Below are 13,116 nucleotides of genomic sequence, written 5' to 3' on the forward strand. Positions count from 1 at the left end.
CTTTACTTTTAAACGTTACGTGAACATACTTTTATTTGAATTAAAAAAATTTTTTTTTAATTAGTCAAACTACTTCGGATCATTGTTTAAATTATATGCATCAAAGTATTTTAATTAAATTGTATTACATTTGTTTAATGCTAACATATAAGTAAAAAAAAAAACAAAAAAAAAAGTTTTTCAAATGTAATTATATTAATTTAGAGAAAATGGTGAATTATTCTATGAATAATTTTTTTTTTTTTTTTTGCTTATTGATACTTGCACGAAATAAAATCCGATACTTTCTGAATTTTTTTTTATTACTAAAAATAGTTATTTTCGATCCGTCTTTATTTTATTCGAGGTAGGTATTTTATTGTTTTATTATAGTAACTCTTGTGCACTTGTTTCGAGTGTAATTATTTCGATTCAATATAAGCAATTCATATTTTCTTTTTGAGATTAGAAAAACGTTAAAGTTACACTTAATTTTTTCGTATTGAACCAAATGAAAGAAGATAAAAGGTGGAGGGACCATGACGAGATTTGTTAAGAAATCCTTTACAATATAAGTTTTTAACAAAGATCTTAAAAGTTTAGAGAACAGAAATTAACTGATGCATTACAATGTTATTTTAATATGTACTACATATGTGAAATTAAAATAATTTATTTTGAGAAAATTTTAATAGCCTATGCAGTTGAGGGTACAAATTTTTACTTATCTTTCTATCAAAATTTTGCTTATGTTTAAGAAAACAGGGTAGACGAAGAGTTTGGATTATTGTGTCGATTCATTTTTTATTCATGAAAATATGATAAAATTTATAATACTGATTTTGCCATTTTGTTCTAACAGAATAATATATTTATGTATTAAAAATGACAAAATAATTTACGAAAAATAATACATATTAAATGCTGATTTAATAAATATATAATAAATATATATAATAAATATATCTTTAAGGTAGCACTAAGTTTTGTCAATCTTGTTATTACGTCCCGACATAACCCAAATTTTGCGAACATAATGGTGTAAAAGACATAATATGAAAAAAATAATATTCAATATATATTACAATGTAAAATGTTTATATAGTTATGTGAATGTTATGAATTTAATATAAATTAAGTGTAACTATGCTTATACAATTAATTAACGAAACTTACTCTAATGATTGTAATTAAGTGAACTTGATATTATATGCGAAACCACTGATTTCATCTTAGTAAAACATCGCTGCCTTTTATAATTAGATTTATTTAATATTGTAAGACTGTCTTGAAAATCGTGAATATTTTGAAATTGTACGATTAGAATAAGAGTGGAGTTAATGAAGAGATGCCCTTTCTATAAATATTAATTTATTAATTTCAATTTATAAAGAAAGGAAATGAAAAGTGAAATTAACTCTTAAATAGTGTAATTAGCATATGATAGCGACCTTATAATAACGATATTATTTGTGTTTTGTTATGTTTGTAACACGACATAAGCAACGATAATGTACGTCATCTTGAAATTAAGCGCCAATGAATACTTTATTTCCAATTCACCTTTATCGTAATCAACATTACGAAAGATTTAAATGACTAAATCGCGAGCGAATTGCAGTGGTGTTTTTGCGATATCGTATTGTATGAAGATAAAATAAAGCATGAAGTGCTGAAAAATACTTTGTCAAGACGTATCGCCTACAACTAACCTTATCATATGCAATATAATAATAATACTAACTGATATTCTGCAATTCACTGATACCAACGCAAAATATCCATAAGCTCTCCCATATATACGTATTAATAACTAGTACCCGTTATTGTTATCACATTATTTTCCATATCTTCCTGCACGGTTATGGCTGTGCATGAACATAACAGATAATTACAAATTACATTGAAAATATTTGGTCATCTTTGCAGTTACAGAATTCAAAAGCAATAAAATTTATTTTGCCATAAATTTTTAATTCGGACAAATGCGCTAATTGAAGCCACGATAATCGATTATTATTATTGACAATCATTAATATTTCTATGTGACTTTATTACATTATACGTTTCTGCATATTGATATAATTTTTCCTTTTATTTTAATATCCATTCTACTTCTTATCATCCGACTCGATCCATCAATACCCCCCTCCACCCCCTCCCCCCCCCCCCCCCCCCCCCCCCCCCCCAACACACACACACACCCAACCTTATCCACAAACGTCGCACGCCCTCTTGCATGGAGACACTCCGAATTTGTACCTACCTCGTCTTATGCTTGGATGGACTTCTCGGGACGATACTTCTCCCCCCCCCCCACCCGTTTCGTCCGCATGACAATGAATGCCACAGGACGTGCGACAATAGCAGCAGTCAGTCCACCAGACGAGTTGTCAATAGCGTACCTGTTACTAATTATGTAGAATATTGTTTCACCATTTCCTCATTACCCTTGCCAATATTACGTTTTATATCATGATCTAGACTAGCATAACTATTGATAAATACAGCAGCTCATTAATAATAATACTAATAATACTAATAATATTAATAATAATGACAATAATGATAATGATAATGATAATTATAATGATAATTATAATTATAATGACAATAATAATGACAATGATAATGAGAACAACAAGTAAAAACAACATTTTCAAAATTGATGCTCATTCATGAGAAGTGATGTACAGTCAACTTAAGTTGTATTTTCAAATTTTAGTCCCTGCATTTTTCATACGACACAATGAAATCTAAAGTTTCCAAGATACAAATTGTCCTTTATGCATTAACCAAGCTGTGTCGAATTATTACGAAAAGTTCTTTTACACGTACATTATTTTCAATGGACTACATGGAAACTTTACTTTTCGATCTTTTATCTTCTGAGCAACTTTCACTATAATAATCATTAATATTTCTTTCTGTGATCCTCGGAACTTGTAGATCGTATTGTCCAGTGCACGCTGTTCCTTTTAATCTCAAATATTAACACACTAATTTCACAAATTTTAAAGAACGAGCTTCAAAACTTACTTCAGCTTAACATAATTATTCGTATATTATTACTTTCCGAAAATTATACCTAAATATGTAAATTGTTTACGAGGGGAAAAAAATAAAAAATAAATAAATAAATAAATAAAAAAAAAATAATAAAATAAAAAAAAAGAATAAAAAACAAGGAAACCAAAAATTAGAGAAAAATATTTTATCCGAATGTAATAATTCTGTTTGTACATATTATGTTAAATTAGATGTGCATCCATTAATTTTTGTAATTATGTATTATTAACTGATTATTGTGACGTGACAAAATGTGCATGAAGCCGTACGTCATGAAATTATTAATGACAAATAGATGTAATAGATGTGTTTTCGTCTAAATTGAACAAGCCTAATGACGTAGGAAATTGAAGAGTAAAAAAAGTGAAAATTTGGTATAGACAAGATAGCTTAATTAAAGCACAATATTAGCCATATATGCATTTGAAATTATAGCGTTGCACTTCAGTACGATCGATAATGCATCACCAAAGCCGGAAATCAACATAAAATGTAAAAAATATGCCATTAGTTTAATTTGTTTATATAGCGTTGCATTTGCATGCGTCTCGGAACGCACATCAAGCCACAAGATTTTGAAGTGGAAAGCTCGACTAATAAGCGCTAAGTTGACGTATTGTGTTGTGCGCTGAAATTGAATCCAGAATTGTTTGATTTTTTTTTTATAATTTTTTTTTTTTTTTTTTTTTTTTATCTAGAAGCATCTAAACGAATTAATAACCGTTTTCCTTTTTTCTGTTTCTTCAACACTCTAGTTGTTCAGGATTAGGCCTCTGCCAGTGTTAGTAAGTACCACCACTTGATCTGGTGTGATTGGACTGCTGTAGTTAGAAGGCTATGCGTTTTCTCTTTATCCTTGTTTTCCTGTAACAATTGTTTTTATACATTCAATCGATCGACAAGTTAGGTTATAATATCATCAAAACATAGCAATTTGACAATCCATTCTCAATATGACAACACGCTCTTGCCTATTAACTAGGTTTTATCCATCGTTCTCTCACGTCTCACTATTATGCCCACTGTCCTTTTTCTCACACTGCTATTATAGTCCCTTCTACACTCACCATTATATCCTATCATTTCTTAATTATCATTTATTATAATTTGTTTCATTGTCCCGCAACCCCCCTACCCCCATCCCTACCACCATCCCTCGCCACCCGCCGCCGCCAGCCCTTTTTTTCAAAATTTTATTTAAAATTTAAGCCGTCAAAAGCATGTATTTAGAATGCCTGAATAATGCGAATGCGTTATTGTCAGTTTTATCAATCTATCTAAAAGTAAAAAATAATTATTTCTCATTGTACGAGTAGTTGTTAATGTGTCTTTTTACCTTATACTTCATTATAATCTACAGCTTCTTATTTGCGAAGTAATGCTAATGTATATTGCGTATGTATACCTTACCATGTAATTTTAGTTTTTGTTTTTGTTTTTTGTTTTTGTTTCATTCATCGTTTGTTTTTCTTTAGTTTTATTAGTAATGTAAGGCCACATATTCCACGCATATATCATCTCGTAACATTAGATTGATAATATCGACCACTCGATAAAATACTAGTAACATGGAAAATCATCGACCAGATATTGACAAATTGATAAAGTATAATTTCCTTCATCCGAATGTGAAATTTAACATTATATTTCTAAAGACTTTTAACGCGGCAATAATGTTACCAGTAAAAGTCGAGAAATAAAATAATCAACATCACGAATAACTTCTATTTTCACTTTTTCACATTTATAGCAATTTACTATGTAAATAATCTGATCGGTTAGCATTCAATAATTTTGCAATATAAGGCTATATTCGTCATATATATATATATATATATATGTTTTCCTTTTATCATTTTTATTATTTGCTCGATTAAAGCTCATCATTATAATTTCAGATTTTCGTTCGCGCACAATTCGACTACGATCCCTTGGAAGATGAATTAATACCTTGTGCGCAGGCTGGCATTTCTTTTAAAATCGGCGATATTTTACAAATCATTAGTAAAGATGATCATCATTGGTGGCAAGCACGAAAGGATCAAGTTGGAGGCTCCGCTGGGCTTATACCATCACCGGAGCTTCAGGAATGGCGAATCGCTTGTATGGCAATGGAAAAAAATAAACAGGAACAAGGTAAATTTTATACATCGTATGGTATTGATACTGATTATATTGCTGGGCATTGATTTACACGTTAAGTGTAAATTACCATGATATATAGCTCATAAAATGGAAAAACAAAATAACAAAAACAAAACAAAAGAAAATAATAAAATGAAACGAAGAAAAGACTAACCATGATATTTGGAATAATGAAGAAAATGTTTGATTTTTAAACGGTTAACTTGCCTGTTCCAGCAGATCGCCCATTTTCATTAACGACTTTAAATGGACATATATTTTTTACTTAACTTAGCTCGTCCCTACTTATAGCATATTAAAACTTTATGGTCCTTTCAACGTCCATGGACAATTTATATTTAAAGTTGTCTGTATGTCTTCATGCGTTAGTTATACTTGTGTAAAATTCGATATTTTTATATGTCGTAAGTCAGAAAATAGTTACTCTCATTTATTATTTATGTAAAATAGGTCGTCATCAATTGTAAATACATTAAGTGTTTGTTGTATGAAATACCTTGTTTTTCTCGTGAAGCATGCTTCTTGTCGTATTGGACCGGTCCGTATTATGGGTCTGCATCAATTAATTGTTAATTAATTTATTATCTATCCCCATTAATTTATTTACTATACATAGTTTATACAAAGCATTCGTGAGACTCCCCTAAGTTGACAAAGCCTTTCTAATTAAAATCTATAATATTGATTGTAAGGTAACTATGTAAATATACGTTAAAATCATCTAACTAATTGGAATGAATATTTCAATAATCCATATTTCAATGTAGACATTTATATAAATTACGTATTATATGCCTGAGGTGGCGTGTCTGTATAAAACAATATTAAGTAGTACTTGAAATAACGATTCGTTTTCCTTAAATATGCCTTAATATGAAATTCCTTAAATATCCTTAAGCGCTTCTAAAGTCTACATACACATAAATCATTAGCTGCAGTTACGTTATATTATTGTATTTTGTGCCGGGCTATAGACGCTGAAGGAGAGGGAGGATGTTCGTCTCACACTGAAGGATGTGATGGCTCGACAGGTACGATATTTCTGCCTGCAGCTGTAGAAATTTTACGATTCCTGTAGACCAAATATCCGAATTATTGTAGAATAGCATGGCAAAAAAGCATATATATATATATATATATATATATATATATATATATATATATATATATATATATATATGTATGTATAAACAATTCACTCATAAACATTACACTAAATAGACATTAGTTATATAAACAACGCATAACTATTGCATATAATATTTCTTATTCGTATTAAGCGAGAAACCCATCTAAAGTTTAAAATCGATTTTTAGATTTCAACTACTTAAAGAATATTTGCAATTATATTTAATTACTTCTTGGACTATTGGGTCCATAATATTCTTTCAATTATATACTTAATTTACCCAGAATAAATGTAAAATTTTTAATATTTTTCATTCGCAAATATGAATAACATTTTATTAAATTTTCATTCTAGATTTAAGAAAAATTTTAATTCTTTAGAATATCATATAAGTGTAGTTAGAATGTTTAGCTTTGTAAAAATGTTTTTATACATTTGTGTATGCAACTAGAAATTAGGTCTAAATATTTAGTATTTAGCGTATAATTCCTATTGTAAAAATCTTTTTTTACATTCTTTTTTTTTCCATCTAATAGCGTTTGAGCATGAGAGAAAATGATTTTCTTTTTGTTATATATATATATACATACTATGAGATAATCTGCATAGTGTGCCAGATAAACGTATGATTAATTATCATAGTAATGCTTAATTTTTAAAATAATAAATTAATTCTCACTGCAATAAAAAACAATAATGTACTCATAAATCAATCGCTTTATGCAATAATGCATGTTCGTTAAATTTTTGTTTCATTTTCCTATTTAAAATATAGACCCGTATAATAATTTTTGCCATTAAAAGATTAATTGAAATTAAACGATCCTTGGTTAATTTATGTATTATAATAATAATAATAAAAAGTGAGCTATATGAATTAGCTTCACTGCATGTTGTGACCTGCTGGAACATCAACTATTATAGATGCTAAATACAATTAAAAAAGTTTCAAAATAATCAGTGTAGTCTTACAATAGAGATAATCCAGGTGATATATATATATATGTAAAATTTTAGATAAATTATATTAAAATATTAACTATATAGAGAATATAGTAATATATATCATATCTAGTACTCACTGTATAAAATTACGCACATGTTTTTTTTTACATTTTATCTTCATATTTTTCGAACCCGATTTACTCATATGAATTATGTCTTCTATATCTTCAGTCGTACAAAATTTTGAAAATGACAAACATAACAAATTGAATAATTGAAAAACTAAAAAGAAACTAAAATATCCAACTTTTTGGTAAAATCATTTGATATTTTTTATTTGCATCTGTTTTAATTTTAAAAAGTTCTATACTTCCTTATTATACAATTATAGATTCTTCAAATCATGAATTTTTTAGAAATATTTTGTTTATATATTAAATGGGAAATCTCTGTTAGTTCTCTTTCATGCAATAAAATATATTTCTACAAGATTTATCTCTTCATCATAGCTGATTACAAATATTTTTGAAAATTAAATCATATCAGAGACATTAGAGCGATAAATAAAAATTTATACAAAATTAGGTTAAGGAATTATTTAGCCTCTGCAGGTGTGATATTTATCGGATGAACTTTTTATTAAATATATATATATATATATATATATATATATATATATATGTGTGTGTAATTGTATGTGTGTATGCGTGTGTGTATACATACATACATACGTACAGTACAATACTAGAAAAATATATGTTTTTGCAATTCTTATGAATTCTAGCTTATTTTTCTGCTTTTCCTTTATAAAATATTCTGCGGCACTCTATTTCTAAACATATTAAAGCTCATAGCACTTGGCGATGTTTAAAAATTTTATGAAAAATAGCCTATACATTAAGAAGAAAAATATTGTTCATTATTTATGTAATTAATCGTTCTATTCAACTATATAAAACCTTATAGTCTACTGTATATAAAATAAAAAAGGTATTCTACAATTTTTTTATTAAAATTTATATAATTATATGTTGCAATTATAAATAGAAATGTAGTTGGGCTATGAACACTGACTTGCCTCAAGTAGATCACATAATTGAATTTTAAAATAGGTATAGCTTCACCGACTAGTATGCCATAAATCTAGGATTTAAATAAAAATAAATGTGCATCACATTATCTTTAAGTTTCAATGCTCATATTATGTCATTATATCGTAGATAATTATGACTGCAAAGCAATTTAATTGATAAAATAAAAATATATATTATGATAATTACAGATTTAGTTGAAACATCAAAATAACCAAAAAAAAAAAACAAAAAAAAAATAACAAACAAACGATATTTACTCACTGAATGAATAAACGTTTAAATATAAAATTAATTTCTTAAAGTTGATTTCTTATAAATATTTTCTACTTAAGCTATTTCATTGAACAATAGCATTGAAAATACAATGTAATACGTATCATTAACATTCTTTAAAAGAATTTCTTTAATTCTAATAAGCGATATTTATCTGCCCAGATATTTCTATGCTTATTCGTTGTATTAATTTTTCAGTTAATTGCTCTATTTTTGGCCGCAAAAAGAAACAATACAAAGACAAATATCTTGCCAAGCACAATGCCGTTTTTGATCAATTAGATCTGGTAATATACGAAGAAGTTGTCAAACTTCCTTGTGAGTTCAATTTTTATTAAAAAAAAAAAAAAAACATCTATCTCCCCTACAATAAATTCTACACAAATTATGAAATTTGAAAATCATTTTAGACTCCGCATTTCAACGTAAAACTTTGGTCCTACTGGGGGCACACGGTGTTGGCCGAAGACATATAAAAAATACAATCATCGCTAAGCATCCTGACAAATATGCGTATCCTATTCCACGTGAGTGATAAGCTTTGATTGTGCATCATTAAACTTGAAATTTATCCTACTAAATTTAATCGAACTATTGTAAATTATGTCCAGATACAACGAGACCGCCACGGAATGACGAAGAAAATGGAAGAAATTACTACTTTGTATCTCACGAGGAAATGATGGTGGACATTGCTGCTAATGAATACTTAGAGTATGGTAGGTATTGAAATTCATGTGCAATATACCGCTATTTGATATTATAATAGAGCTATTTGAAAAGGCTAGCTAACATTAATATTACAGGAACCCACGAAGATGCAATGTACGGAACGAAAATCGAAACAATCAGGAAGATTCTGGAGGAGGGCAGATTGGCCATTTTGGATATCGAGCCGCACTCTCTAAAGGTACTCCGTACAGCCGAGTTTGCACCTTATGTAGTATTCATAGCTGCTCCGGCTTTGCAAAATCTTGCGGACGTACGTATACCCTTTTAAAAATAAGCACGCGTTGAAGATTACCTGTTTGCTATTAAGGCTTATGAATATTTCAGTACGATGGAAGCCTCGAGCGTTTGGTCAAGGAATCCGAGATGTTGAGGCAAGCGTACGGCCACTTTTTCGATTTGACGATCGTAAATAACGACATCGATGAAACAATTGCCCAATTGGAAGATGCTATCGAACGGTTTCATACGACACCACAATGGGTTCCAGTTTCTTGGGTCTACTGACAGCGGACATCCCCGACCCGCGCAGTCTACACGTCTGATTGTAATGGATCTTCTAGGGGGAAATAGTCATTGAAACCAATACTCAATAATTTAAAGAAACACGAAAGTGAGAAAAAGGAGTTCTATATATGCATATATATATATATATATGTATAATATATATATATATATATATATATATATATATATATATATATATATATATATATATATATATATATAAGAAAAGTAATATGGAGAGAATTAGTAAATAGTATAAAATGAAAAAGAAAAAGAAAAAGAGCATTTGAAATAAAACAGATCTTATATATTATACTAGACCAATCAAATAATATAAATGTTGTTGTCAGGTAATGGCAATGATGGTGAACAATTTGAGTGATTGCGACTGCGTGTTCATAAATAAATAATTAGTTATGCATTCAATGATCGAACATTCGGTGTGTCTGTGCGACGCCAAAAGAGACCTTGTGATTTGCATTTACTGAAGGTCACAGAAGGAACTTGTTCACAAATATAAAAAAAAAAAAAAAAAAAAAAAAAAAAAAAAAAAAAAAATAAAAAAGAAAGAGAATTAGAAAGTTATTTAATTCTTCTGGATCTTCTCCGCGTTTTCGTCGGAATCCCCTAATTATAACATATACAATAGACCGAATTGATTTTTTCGGAATACCGTTAGTCAAAGCTGTATATTACTTCGTAAGAAAATAATTAAGCAAGTGAAAAACTTCTTCTAGCTATAAATGCAAAAGATAATGTATTATTCATATTTAGGTTGAAGCGGCGATCTTATAAGCTCGTTGATTCATAAAAAAACGGTAACTTCCGAACGTATGTATAATAAACGAAAGATCAAAACGAATTATTAAATTATGACTACTAATTCGCGTTACATCTCTTAAATCTACTATATTTGTAACTTATAAGTTACTTCTTTATCGAAAACGTAAAAGTCATACCGCAATAATAAAATTGCTGCTTGTCGTTGCAGGAATTTGAATAAATTACACGATAAGCAGTAAATAATATAATTTTAGAAGTGTAGCAGCATTACCTATTTAGATAAAAATTTCATAACACTTCGATACACATTTACAAATACACAATCAATTAGCATGTAAAGTTGAAATTCGAAAAAATTATTCCAATAATGAATTCCTAATTAATTACATTCCCCCCTCGCCCCTCTATCTATCTGTATCTCTCGCTTTTTGTGTCTGTCTCTCTCTCTCTCTCTCTCTCTCTCTCTCTCTCTCTCTATCTATCTTTACTTTAACACGTTTTAAATAAAACAAAACTGAATCACTGATTATTCTTACATTATGAATTTATTATTTGTACTTAAACAGTGAGCTGTATCCAAGCATTTAAGTGTGTTGAAATACCAATTATTTTATAAATTGTCTTTAGGAATTTATAATTAAATCATTAAAGTTGCTTCTATGGAATCAATAATGTTTAATATTTTTAATGAATTAAGCTCCTAATTGAATATTGTTACGTAATGTTTTGTACAAAAGTGAAACCATTTATGAGTATTTAAGACTTTTTTATATTAGCCAAACCTTTCTATATTATATTAAATTCAAGGAAATACTAAGTCAATAGCTACCAAAAATTGATCTAGCAATTCAAAATATTCCAATGCGAGATGTAAACGCACACTGACTGATTGATTTAAATAAACACAGTATGATAATTGTTCCACGACCAAATCAGGTACGTCGGGAAAATTAATTCTCATGCGAAAAACGTAAAATGACATGAAGATACGACGAAAATTTGAAAAAAACAAAAAAAAAAAAAAACAAAAAAATAATACTGTTAGTAGGACACCTTTGTAACGGTACGTGAATAGTTAGATAATTGACAAGTTATATAATTAGTGCAATTAAAAGTATATGAGGCAGAACAAAATCAGAAAGTAATTAAAATCAGGTAACAATACTAAAAGAGTGACATGGCAAAAAAAAAAAAATAAAAAAAAAATACGGTTTACCATTGTGTGAAAATTTCAGGAATAAAAAATTATGGACCTTTTTGTCTATTATTTTATCTCTATTATTTGATTAATTTTGAAAGGTATGAAATTATTAGAGAACATAGATGATACTGCGAATTGAAAGCCGTTATTGCTTGTCAGATTGAATGTATATTTGATGTGCGGGCACAGTAATAGAAATTGAAAATAGCGAGAGGTTGGGACCACACGCACACAGCAACCCTGATTGGGTGTGGCAATTATTCGGTAACAAAATTTCAGTTAATACACGAAACATTAATTCTTACTTGTATTAATTGATCTTAATTTTTAATTTGCTGTATTTAAGCTTAAACAACTATATAATCCTTGTGTTATACTATTGTAATTTTACTTTATATATTTATCGTTTAATTAAAATGTCATGGTTCATCTGTTTCGGTATGTTACTAAAAACACTTAACAAAAATTGAAATTTACAATCCGATAAATGTTTATGTAAAAGTAATTTGCTGACTGCATGTTAACATATGCAAGGCATCCGAACTTTTTACATCGTTGAACGATTAAAGTAGTCGGAGAGAGGTGTGTGCATTATGTAAGCTCGTCGGTATGTTTGATGTGTACATGAAACTGATGTGAATATCGCCTTGTGCAAGAAACAAAAAATGATAAATCATTAACAGCTGAATGATTTTATAATATTTTTCCTATAAGTTATAGATGCCATATCCAATAATAACAGAAAATCAATTAAGCGTGCATTGAGTAAAGATGCGATTGAATGTAATAAAATAGCAATGTATGATTATGGTATTGAATTGCAAAAGTAAAAGTTGCGAATGATTGAGACAGCGCGCGGAATGGCATTTTCATTCCGCTAGAAGTGTGCGTTCGTAAAACTACTGATTAATGTGAAATGGTGACGGGTCTAAAAAAACAATAACATTTCATTTTATGATCACGTGATTATAAATGAGAGAAACAGACGAAGAGTATTATAAAGACGTTGTTAATTGAATTAATAAAAACTAGCCCAAATTAATGACTCCTCTATGATTCATCATCTCCCTTCAATTTTACATAATTTATTATTTAAGTTTATTAAATTATCGATTTCTCACTCGGTTAAAAATATATTTTATCAAAGAATACAAATTTTATTTCCTATAGTTAGTTTACTAATTGCTACACGCACGCACACGCGTACGTACGCACACATACACAACGACAACAACAAAACAACATAGGTACGTACGTGCATA

The 13,116-nt window shown here is 28.7% G+C and overlaps 1 protein-coding gene across 9 annotated transcripts in view; it reads left to right on the forward strand.

Moving 5' to 3' along the window:
- CASK (peripheral plasma membrane protein CASK) overlaps window positions 1-9,995 on the forward strand; it is a 120,024-nt gene extending 110,029 nt beyond the window's left edge. For 3 of the 9 annotated variants that reach the window (XM_011499615.1, XM_011499613.1, XM_011499619.1), the window contains 8 exons: window positions 3,804-3,833; window positions 4,947-5,184; window positions 6,168-6,224; window positions 8,833-8,952; window positions 9,045-9,161; window positions 9,246-9,353; window positions 9,441-9,616; window positions 9,691-9,995. In XM_011499615.1, the coding sequence (XP_011497917.1) occupies window positions 3,804-3,833; window positions 4,947-5,184; window positions 6,168-6,224; window positions 8,833-8,952; window positions 9,045-9,161; window positions 9,246-9,353; window positions 9,441-9,616; window positions 9,691-9,870 (1,026 nt within the window). In that variant the 3' untranslated portion in view covers window positions 9,871-9,995. The remainder of the gene's footprint in view (window positions 1-3,803; window positions 3,834-4,946; window positions 5,185-6,167; window positions 6,225-8,832; window positions 8,953-9,044; window positions 9,162-9,245; window positions 9,354-9,440; window positions 9,617-9,690) is intronic. The other 6 variants (XM_011499620.1, XM_011499621.1, XM_011499622.1 and 3 more) reach the window with 3 other exon arrangements.
- The last annotated feature ends 3,121 nt before the right edge of the window (window positions 9,996-13,116 follow it).

The sequence above is a fragment of the Ceratosolen solmsi genome, unplaced genomic scaffold, assembly GCF_000503995.2.
Source record: "Ceratosolen solmsi marchali unplaced genomic scaffold, CerSol_1.0 scaffold35, whole genome shotgun sequence".
Classification (NCBI taxonomy): domain Eukaryota; kingdom Metazoa; phylum Arthropoda; class Insecta; order Hymenoptera; family Agaonidae; genus Ceratosolen; species Ceratosolen solmsi.